This window comes from Nansenia antarctica, assembly GCF_963989245.1.
Source record: "Nansenia antarctica genome assembly, chromosome: 6".
NCBI classification, from domain to species: Eukaryota; Metazoa; Chordata; class Actinopteri; order Argentiniformes; family Microstomatidae; genus Nansenia; species Nansenia antarctica.
Genome location: NC_137676.1, coordinates 19,670,562 through 19,682,659, shown reverse-complemented (window position 1 = coordinate 19,682,659; position 12,098 = coordinate 19,670,562). Strand labels below are relative to the sequence as shown.

Genomic DNA, 12,098 nt, shown 5'->3' with positions numbered 1-12,098 from the left:
GACTTTGATATTACTCACCCTTAATTCCATAGTGACCATCAACAGGTCAGGCGGGGAGTGTGTTGTCCGGCAACACTTTCTTTATTTTCTTAATATTTGATGTAGTGACACTACTTCCGGTTTACCGCAAATCTACTTCCGGTTAATCTACTTCCGGTTTGGGAGTTCGTTCTTTGCCAGAGAGAGACCGAGACGTTACGTTTGTCCATCATTCAACATCCATGTTCAGTTTTACACAAAGCAATGTTGTAAGTACGAAATATCAAGTGTTGGATTGTTAGCTTTATATATTAGTCATCATTTGTTGGGAATATTATGTTTTTAGTTATTATTTTGTAACATCCTGTTGAAACATGTTTTGTGCTGTTTGTCTTGCAGTTTTTACCAGTTCAATACACCTGATTTGAAAAGCCACTACGCCTCTTTCTTTGATTAACTTTATTGACAAGGTTTAGCTAGATGTTACCAGAGAACATCATAACCTAGCACCTCATTTTTAAGACCTAACACTAATCCCAGATTTGCCCCTTTGAGTGAATAACACTTAATGTTGTTCTATACATTTAACACTTTAAAAGCGATTGTAAAAACATTGTATTCATGTGGTTACCAAGCCATTGAATAGCTTTGTAATTACGTAGCCATGCAGTTCAACATTTGTGTTATGGAAAAAGGGAACAATCATTATTCATTCAATTTGGGTAATTAGAACTACTCAACTCCATTACTAAAATTACACTTAAACAATTATTGCAAACATTTTACAGCACGATGTCAAATATGTATTTACTTGGAAAATACTGGGTAAAACTGTTACCTGATAATTGCATATTCATTAAACTCAACATTTTAGATCACCACTATGTGCCATTTAGTACTACCTACATTCATTGTTGTTTTCTAAATACAATAGCAGGTAGTACCCAATTATTACATTACAGTGTAATAACATGTTTATATATAATTATATATAGATAGATACACCTTCAGTATCTGTCTGTCTAGCTAGACTAGTTAACCTAACCTTGAGTATCTGTCTGTCTAGCTAGACTAGTTAACCTAACCTTGAGTATCTGTCTGTCTAGTTAGACTAGTTAACCTCACCTTCAGTATCTGTCTAGTTAGACTAGTTAACCTCACCTTCAGTATCTGTCCTCCGTCGGGGTATCTCCTCAGGATGTCCTTCAGGTAGTCAATAAAGGGTGGTGCTGTGGCACCAAAGGCATTTCTATACCAAAACAACAACAACATACAACAAGTCATCTAGCAGCCATCATCATTAAGTAGGACTAGCTTTCAGAGTATTTTTTATTTTATACCTAACCAAGGTTTTTAAAAATAATAATAATAATAAATATTTAGGGCAATTAACATATTAGCATACAGGGTTCGACAGTAACGCTTGCCCGCTTGCCCGGAGCAAGTAAAAAATTCGCCGGGTTTGTTTGCGCAAGCCCGACGACGCTGCTGGATCCTGGATATTTTTACCTGTGTGCAGGAAGAACAACAGACGGCACAGACGCCAGACCAGACTAGATGATCGTGGAGTGAAGATATTATTAAAGCTTACGCGCCTGTCGATCACCCGTCGCATCGCGTAACGCTTTAATAATATATTCACTCCACAATCATCTAGTCTGGTCTGGCGCCTGCGCCGTCTGTTGCTCCAGGCAAGCGTAAAGGCCGGTTTAAAGTTCTGTGTAAAGTCGACGCCGTAGGCTACGCGTAAGCTTACGTAGTCCCGCGTGACCGTGCGTAGCCTTGACGCGCTCCTCTCAAAAAATCTAACCACGCGTCAGAGCGTACGCGTACGCGTCAGCTCTGTGATTGGTCCGCTTGGTTGCACAAGATTCCGACTCTCTCGTCGGCCAAAATGCGGAAGCCATGGCAGAAATGTCATTTACTTTTTCTGTAATTACTTATTAATAAAGATTTGAAAAATTATGATAACCATCGTATTATCTTAGTTTAGTGTCATTTCAATGCATCATAGAACTTTTATTTACAACAAGCATAACAACAAAAAGATCGCTATTATGCCGCTTTGAGCTTTGAGCTCCGTTGAGTTCTTAACCGGAAGAGGCACAGCACAGGGGCATAGAAAACACACTGCCACCTAGCGATGTGACGGTGTAATTGCAGCGCGGCCTACGCAGAAGTGTAAAGCGCAAGAGCCCTTACGTAGGGAACGTAAGCTACTCACGTAAATTCGACGCAGAACTTTAAATCGGCCTTTACTGTCAAACCCTGGCATACATACACAGATGGCGTTTACAACACGCAGCACGTGGCATGTCCTCATTATAACCCTGGCATACATACACAGATGGCATTGACAACACGCAGCACGTGGCAGACAGACAGACAGACAGACAGACAGACAGACAGACAGCACGTGGCACGCTGCCCTCATTATCGCTAATGCTGCTGCTCAGTCAAAGAATACACAACTTTGAAAATCAATTTTCTGCAATTCGACACATTTTGACATGACAGTAAATGTAGGGCCTGTTTACACTATAATCCATTCAATAAAACTGGGCAAAATTGGGCCTATTAAAAAGGACATTTCATGCGATATTGTTTACATGCAGGGCTCGACAGTGCGACTGTTTTGGTCGCATTTGCGAGTGAATATATTTCTGTGCGACTTGGAAATACATTCAATCGCACCAGTGCGACTAACTGCTGAACTACTGTCATGCGCAGTCAAACCTATGTGTATAAGCGATGAGGGAATGAAAACAGTGAACAGAAACGCGTGTCGCAGAAATGCTTCACGCGAGTCCTATATGCTTAAAATGCGCATAATGGGTATATGGGATACAGCTCTCATAGTTCGTAGCGCTGTGTTTTGTTAGCCGCTAGCTGCTAGCAGCGGTTGCTTCCGGTTTCATTACAAAGAGGTTAACCCTATATGTGCCTGATGTCTAACATTCAAATGACTCTAACTTCATCTTTTTTCGGATTTCAATGTATGACACATCATTTGAAAGTTTATGATCCGTAGTTCCAATCCACAACACGTCACATTTGAAAGTGTTTCTGTAATTTTTTTACATTTGAAAGTGTTTGGTTTATATATATTTATATTATACAATTTACCAGTCATATTCTGGAATGTGTCTAAATGTTAAAGTTCCATAAGTATAAGCAAAATAAAGTAACAGTTTGTAAATAAATAGTAGCATTTGAAACAAACAAAAAAAACGAACCGTGAACCGTGACCCAAAAACCGAGGTTCATACCGAACCGTGGGCCAACTGAAATTAAGATTCTTACTTCCCCTTTACATTGTGTGAGTCTCCATTTTTATTACGGCCAAGAGCCGGTTATGATCATTTTGATATGTTATGATTATGATAATTTGTTGTCGTTGTTGACGAAAATTGCGCAATTTTCATTGTGCTACTGAAATTCTTGGTGTGCTACTAAATTTTTCAACATGGTAGCACAGTGCTACCTGGGGAAAAGGTAAGCGTCAAGCCCTGACATGACTATTTGTTCTAACAGATTTGAACCATCTGCACCCCTACACCCCTATTTAGGAAATATTCACTATTACCCACCAACAAACAGATTTTTTTTTTCCAAACATGCTTATTCATGCACAAATTCATTAACAATAAGCAAGATCTTCCTTCTACCTTCCATTGTTTCTTTATTTTTTCATCAGACATTCACTCATATCCAACAATATACAGTAATCATCTCCACTTACCTCTCTGTTGAACATCTAGCCACCAATTCAGCATGCCACGTCTTTGACCCAATAATCTATCTGTGCATAGGTTGAAGCAATGCGATGCACTGAACATATGAACATCTGTATTTACACATCACCTGACATTCATTAAGGTTCGCTATGCCATGGCCACCCCACACTAGCTCTCTGTCCATCTTAGCCACCCTACACTAGCTCTGTCCATCTTAGCCACCCTACACTAGCTCTGTCCATCTTAGCCACCCTACACTAGCTCTGTCCATCTTAGCCACCACGCACTAGCTCTGTCCCATCTTAACCACCCTACACTAGCTCTGTCCATCTTAGCCACCCCACACTAGCTCTGTCCATCTTAGCCACCCTACACTAGCTCTGTCCATCTTAGCCACCCCACACTAGCTCTCTGTCCATCTTAACCACCCCACACTAGCTCTGTCCATCTTAGCCACCCTACACTAGCTCTGTCCATCTTAGCCACCCCACACTAGCTCTCTGTCCATCTTAGCCACCCCACACTAGCTCTGTCCATCTTAGCCACCACGCACTAGCTCTCTGTCCCATCTTAACCACCCCACACTAGCTCTGTCCCATCTTAACCACCCCACACTAGCTCTCTGTCCATCTTAACCACCCCACACTAGCTCTCTGTCTCATCTTAACCACCCTACACTAGCTCTGTCCATCTTAACCACCCCACACTAGCTCTCTGTCCATCTTAACCACCCCACACTAGCTCTGTCCATCTTAACCACCCCACACTAGCTCTGTCCATCTTAACCACCCCACACTAGCTCTCTGTCCCATCTTAACCACCCCACACTAGCTCTGTCCCATCTTAACCACCCCACACTAGCTCTCTGTCCCATCTTAACCACCCCACACTAGCTCTGTCCCATCTTAGCCACCCCACACTAGCTCTCTGTCTCATCTTAGCCACCATGCACTAGCTCTGTCCCATCTTAACCACCCCACACTAGCTCTCTGTCCCATCTTAACCACCCTACACTAGCTCTCTGTCCATCTTAGCCACCCCACACTAGCTCTCTGTCTCATCTTAACCACCCTACACTAGCTCCGTCCCATCTTAGCCACCCAAAACTAGCTCTCTGTCCCATCTTAGCCACCCCACACTAGCTCTGTCCATCTTAGCCACCCCACACTAGCTCTGTCCATCTTAGCCACCACACTCTAGCTCTGTCCATCTTAGCCACCACACTCTAGCTCTGTCCATCTTAGCCACCCCACACTACATTTACATTTATGGCATTTAGCAGACGCCTTATTCCAAAGCGACTTACAATCAATACATTTGAATACTAAGCATGTGAATCAGCAGTCCACCATTCGTTGCAGGAAGAGTACTCTAGCTCGGGCCGGGGGCCACTGATAGAAGGAAAAACCTTCTCCCTATTATCGCCTTCTACTAAAACCTTTTATTTTTTTTATTTTTTTTTTTACTGGAGAAACTGAGAAACAGTACAAGGGGGGCAATAGAAGTTCTAGGGACACAGTAGAGGGGAAAGCGGGTGTCTTTAGGAGACGTAGAGGTGAGGGTCGGAAGATGTCTCAGGAGGAGCAGTTAAGATGTAACCTGAAGAGATGGGTCTTCAGTCTACGACGGAAGATGGGTAGTGACTCTGCCGTTCTGACAGCCGTGGGGAGCTCATTCCACCAGCGGGGAGCCAGTGTTGGTTGTGAAGAGACGTGATCGGGCAGCCCGACTGCTGTGTAGAGGAGGAGGGGCCAGTCGGCCAGCCGAGGTGGAGGAGCAGAGTGAGCGGGCAGGGGTTTGGAGGGTTACCATTTCCTTCAGGTAGGCAGGGGCTGTCCCTTTAGCTGCCTGGTATGCAAGCACCAGGGTCTTGAATCTGATGCGAGCTGCTATCGGGAGCCAGTGCAGGGTGCGAAGGAGAGGGGTGACATGCGAGTATTTGGGGAGGTTGAATACCAGCCGGGCAGCAGCATTCTGGATGAGCTGCAGAGGTCTAATGGCTGAAGCGGGGAGCCCCGCCAGGAGTGCATTGCAGTAATCCAGGCGGGAGATGACCAGTGCCTGGATCAAGAGTTGCGCTGCCTCTCTGGTAAGGAATGGTCGTATCCTTCTGATGTTGTAGAGGAGGAATCTGCATGAGCGAGCCGTTGCTGCAATGTTCTCCGCACAGGATAGTCGGTTATCCAGGATCACTCCAAGGTTCTTGGCTGTCAGGGAGGGGGTTACAGTAGAGTTCTCCACTGTGATGGAGAAGTCTTGGAGAGGGCAGGCTTTCCCGGGGATGAAGAGGAGCTCAGTCTTGTTAAGATTGAGCTTGAGATGGTGGTCAGCCATCCAAGTTGAAATGTCAGCGAGACATGCTGAGATACGGGTTGCCACGTGTACATCAGACGGGGGGAAGGACAGGAAGAGTTGAGTGTCGTCTGCGTAGCTGTGGTAGGAGAGCCCATGTGAAGAGATTACCGAGCCAAGAGACTTGGTGTAGAGGGAGAAGAGTAGGGGCCCTAGGACGGAACCCTGGGGAACTCCAGTGGAATGGGTTCGTGGAGAAGATAGCGATTCTCTCCAGGTCACCTGGTAGGAGCGGCCCGCCAGGTAGGAAGAAAACCAGGAGTGTGCGGTGCCAGAGATGCCCAGGTCTGAGAGGATGGAGAGAAGGATCTGGTGATTGACTGTGTCGAAGGCAGCAGACAGGTCAAGGAGAATGAGAACAGAGGAGAGGGAGAAAGCTTGGGCAGAGTGGAGGGCTTCCGTGACAGCAAGGAGCGCAGTCTCAGTGGAATGCCCAGCCTTGAAACCGGATTGGTGGGGGTCTAAGTGATCCATCTTCCGGAGATAGTCAATCAGTTGTTTAGATGCCGCGCGTTCAAGGGTTTTGGAAGGGAAGGAGAGAAGGGATACCGGTCTGTAATTGTGGACAGATGATGGGTCAAGGGTAGGTTTCTTGAGGAGAGGCTTGACTCTGGCTATTTTGAAGGCCGCTGGGACAGATCCAGTGGATAGGGAGGAGTTGATTAGGGTGGTAAGGTAAGGAAGGATGTCGGCGGAAATTGATTGGAAATGGATTAGCCACCCTACACTAGCTCATACCCTTTATAGGGCACTCATTGAAATACTTTGAAATTCTACATTTCAACCCTAGAGTGTTATTGGAGGACATAAGACATTTTTACTTGAGTGAAATTGTAAAAAAATATTATTTTTCATCTTCAAAATCAAGGTCAGCGAAGTTACCATATATGGTTCCTTGCCCGTTTGTGGTAAAAAAAATCATCAATCAACACATCTGAACTCTCATTTAACCACCCCACACTAGCTCTCTGTCCCATCTTAGCCACCCCACACTAGCTCTGTCCATCTTAGCCACCCCACACTAGCTCTCTGTCTCATCTTAGCCACCTCACACTAGCTGTCTGTCTCATCTTAGCCACCCTACACTAGCTCTCTGTCTCATCTTAGCCACCCTACACAAGCTGTCTAGGACACTAGTAGCCACCCCAGCCACGCCCAGCCACGCCCTGTTCTCTGCCCCCAGCCAGGCCCTGTGAAGCTTTTTTTGCTAAGCATTTCATTGCACTATCTACGGCTGTAGTCTGTGTATTCTGATAAATAAACTTTGATGACAGTTGTTTTTTCAGAGGGTTTTCCATCTAGTCTCCAGCTAATGCCCTACGTCTGTCATATTGTCAGACTGTCAACTCTGTCAGAGTTGCTGGTTTGTTTGTCGTTGAGGAATGCCTCCTGAGCAACGACTCCAGGCGGATGTGGCAGGGGGTTCAGCAGATGACAAACTTCAGAGCCAACAGGCTCACAGCCGCAGAGGACGACCCCCTGCTGGCGGGAAAGCTGAACACCTTCTACGCCCGGTTCCACGAGGGGCGAACGGAGGTAACCGCAACACAAACACCACTCTCTCCAGCTCTCAGCAGCCTCACCCTCACAGAGCATGAAGTGAGACGCGTACTGAAGGCGGTGGACCCCAGGAAAGCCTCGGGGCCGGATGGCGTCCTGGGACGGGTGCTGAGAGACTGCGCCGACCAGCTGGCCGGGGTTTTCACCAACATCTTTAACCAGTCCCTGTCCCAGGCCATCATCCCACCCTGCCTGAAAACCTCAACTATCATCCCAGTCCCGAAGAAAAGCACGGTGAGCTGCCTAAACGACTACCGCCCGGTGGCACTCACACCAATCATCATGAAGTGCTTCGAGAAACTAGTCCGGGCCCACATACTCACACGCCTCCCGCCCAACCTGGATCCATACCAGTTCGCCTACAGAGCCCACAGGTCCACAGAGGACGCCATCGCGACGACTCTCCACGCCACTCTATCCCACCTGGAGAGGGGAAACAGCTACGCGAGACTGCTCTTCGTGGACTTCAGCTCCGCCTTCAACACCATCCTTCCAGACAGGCTAGTGACCAAACTACTAGACCTGGGTCTATCACACTCTATATGTGCGTGGATCAAGGACTTCCTGACCGACCGCCCCCAGAGGGTGCGGGTGGGCCCCCACACCTCCACAGCCCTCAGACTCAGCACTGGGTCCCCCCAGGGCTGTGTGCTAAGCCCCATCCTCTACAACCTCTACACCTACGACTTCACCCCCGTCCACCCCAGCAACTCCATCGTAAAGTTTGCAGACGACACCACCGTGGTGGGATGCATCTCGGGGGGGGACGAGGCGGCGTACAGGGATGAGGTAGAGCAACTGAGCAAGCTGTGCAAGGTTGACAACCTGCTGCTGAACAAGTCAAAGACCCAGGAAATCATCGTAGACTTCAGGAGGAAAAAGTCAGAGATCCAGCCCCTGCTCATCGACGGAGAGAGCGTGGAGAGTCTCAACCCTCCCATTCCTGGGGATGCACATGCGGGATGAGCTGACCTGGAAGGACAACACAAAAGGCACCATCAAGAGGGCACAACAGCGGCTATACACCCTGAGAGTCCTCAGGAAGGAACACAGCAAGCAGGAGATACTGGTGACCTTCTACCGCGGCGCAGTGGAGAGCATCCTCACCTACGGCATCTGCAACTGGTTCTCCAGCTGCACAACAGCGGAGAGAAATGCGCTACAGAGAGTCGTGAGAACAGCACAGAAGATCACCGGCGCCCCCCTCCCCTCTCTGGAAGAGCTGTACAACACACGCTGTCTCAGGAAGGCCTCCAAGATCTCCAGGGACCCGACCCACCCTGGGTACGAACACTTTACCAGGCTGCCCTCGAAAAGGCGGTTCAGGACCCTGGCCGCAAAGACAAACAGACTGAAGAACAGCTTCTACCACAGGGCCGTCCAGGCCCTGAACACAGCAAAGACCTAAGTTCTGGGCCCTGGACAGTCTGGACGGATTGTATGGCAGCTGCTGGACTGAAAAAAATCAGGTGTAGTGCTGAGGCACAAACATGTACATTTCAAGCCTGCAAACTGTGACACTTTAAATAAATGTGAAACAATACTATTGTGCAATATGACAACCCTAGTCGTCTATCTGTACAGTATAGTACAGTGGATAGTGTACATAGCCTTTATTTATGTAAACCAGCTCCTTCCCTTCTTGTGATTTTTTTTTAAAGTTTTTTTTTTCCCCTTTCCTAACACCAGGGGAGCCACCCCTCCTAAATGTCGTTGTTTGGTACCTGTACTGTAGCAATGACAATAAAGTCCATTCATTCATTAATTCATTCATTAATTAAGCGTCAGTCGAATGATGTGGAAGGTTATTGTTGTTGTTTGGTGTTTTTGTTTGAAAAACAAATGAGGCAGATTGTGAATTGTTGCTTTCCTCCATCAGATATTTCGGGTCCACAGGTGAATTATTACTCTGTTCTTCCTCCATTTCTCTTTTCATTTCTCTTGTCATCTCAAATTGACTAACCAATCTATAGCGGACAAGTTTGGACACAATTAAATAGCAAAATGTAACCCTAACTATTAACCCTAACTATTTATTATCAATATAAGTTACTGTGACTGACGGTGGAAATGCGTGTTTAAGACATTTACTATACAAGAGGCTTTTATGAGAGCATCTTGCTGCTGATTTCTTTCTTTAATATCCAGAAATTGTTTTTGGCAGATGATTTTTCCCATTTGATGTATTTGGACTGTTGCTAATTCTATCATCTATGTACCGTTTCCTTTACTATTACCGTATTTATTCTTCATTGCCTTAAATGACTAAATAATTAAATTATGATTATATAATGATTGGAGCACTTTGAGCTGCAACGTTTGCATGAAAAGCGCTATACAAATCAAGTTAATTATTATTATTATTATTATTATTAAAAAGTGGCATGCACTTCCCTTCTGACTCAGCAGTTACTTATTTCCTGCTCCTGAATCTATCTGTTAGATTTAAAGGCCCTTGCACACCAATGCGTTTTTTAGGTCCGTTAAAAAAATTAATTAGAACCCATGTTGTGTCAACCACGCTTGCACACCAATCCGTAATAATTCGTCCGTCAAAAAAAAAACGCAACAGGTTCGATTTTCTGTGTTTTTCGCGTCCGTCAAAAGCGTTTTGAGAGTCGTTTTTTTTTAAACTCTGGCCACCTTACGAATGTACACTGAGGTAAACAGTGAGACACCACTGAGGTAAAGTAAAGTGAGACTAGATAAGAGAAAGAGATAGCTAAAATAAGAGAAAGTGATGGCCTCCGAGAAGCTAATCCTACTTGTGTCAGAGCACAAAGCTCTTTATGAAAAACAGAGTCGTGATTACAAAGATTCAGAGTACAAAGACAGAATATGGCAGAGTATTGGAGAGCAGACTGGAATCGGGAATGGTATGTATTGATTACGAAAGATTAGACTAGTGGTCATTATTAGTTTTTCGTTTTTATTTTTAAATCATGTTCGAAATAAAAGATTCATTCATTCATTCATTCATTCATTCGTAGACTAGTGATTGTGTTCTGGGTAGCTAGCTAGTTAGGTATGAATTAGGGATGGACGGTTTTTCGGTTATAAAATAGAATAAGAATAAAACTGGAACATGTCACATGTTTGTCGTGTGTGAAAATAACAATGATACAGTCTGAATCTGCCGCGCAATGAGTGAGAGGTTTGGTCAGTTGTGAAGAATAACTGAGGATTAATATCTAATTGGGATTATATTTAAGGGTAACGAATCACTCTATGGGAAAGATAGTTGCCTTCAGTTATTGGTAGATAGGAAAGGTTTTTTACAATTACTCGCTTACATTTAATAAGGTCATTTTCGCTGCTCTCTGTAAAGCGCATTGGGTCACTTTTGTGAGAAATGCTCTATAGAAATCAAATGTGATTTGATTTGATATCAATCAATCAATCAAACTTTATTTATGTTCTATAGCACAAATCATGCATTGAATGTAACTCCAAGTGCAGTATTTACTAAACCACAATATAATAAAACAAGAGCTATACGGATCAAGAGTGTTTGTGCACAGCGCCACTGTGTGTGAAGGCGCTACTGAAAGTGATGACAGAACGCATGTCTCAGAAGATGGAGTTCTGTATTTATCTCTATCTGTATTAGTACATTTATTTTGAAAGCTCTATTTTGACAGCTCTACCATGGGCACTTTTATTTTGATGGGGCATTCTTTGTTGATTGACTTACGACAGTTCAGGACGAGTCAGTCTCGCGGCATGTGGTTTTTATGAAAAGCTTTAAGTATGTTCACTGCATAATTCTAAGTCTAATATTTCAGTGATTATTGAGCAGTATTCAAATATTTAAATACATTGAGCAGCAGCTGAAACTTTGTCTAAGAACCAAGATATTGAGAAAGCAGTTCATTCAATGAAGACGCTGTTCCAAGAGATGATCTTCCGTGCAGGCGTGCACCCTGGATCAGCGGAGCTGGTGTGTTAAGTGTTCATGTGTTTTCATGTATGGTGTAGCTTACAAAAGTCTGCCTTTCCACTTATATTTGTGAAACTAAGTAGCCTAAATGTGTTGCGACTGTGCTTACGGTGTTTTAATGGTATTCGACATGAGTGTATTGTAGCAGTAGGGCTCAATTATTTGAAATTGGCGCTCTTTTTTTTATTTTTTTTATTTTTATATTTTTTTTTACATTTATTTTTCGGTTAACCGGAAAACCCCGGTTTTAGTCTTTGACGGTTTTTCGGTTTCAATAATTGGAAACCGTCCATCCCTAGTATGAATGCCATTTAGCAATAAGCTGTCTTGTTTTACTGTATAAAGCAGGGGAAGTGAAGAAAATGTGGCGCAACTTGCGGGACACATACATCCGCAAGAAGAGGGATGACAAATGTAGAAGCGGTCAGGGAGCAAGCATCAATAAAAAATGGAAATACATGGAGGCAATGTCCTTCCTAAAATCGTCCACAACAAAGAGAAGGTAAAGTTAGCCTATCCAGAAATGCACA

The 12,098-nt window shown here is 44.6% G+C and overlaps 1 protein-coding gene across 1 annotated transcript in view; it reads right to left on the bottom strand.

The window, feature by feature from the left end:
- The window catches only part of LOC308160370 (sacsin-like), a gene marked incomplete at both ends in the record, with an annotated part of 31,206 nt that extends 28,793 nt beyond the window's left edge, over positions 1–2,413 (bottom strand). Inside the window, 2 exons of the mRNA XM_080534285.1 lie at positions 1,141–1,228; positions 2,391–2,413. Coding sequence (XP_080390411.1) covers positions 1,141–1,228; positions 2,391–2,413 — 111 coding nt within the window. The remainder of the gene's footprint in view (positions 1–1,140; positions 1,229–2,390) is intronic.
- Between the last annotated feature and the right edge of the window lie 9,685 nt (positions 2,414–12,098).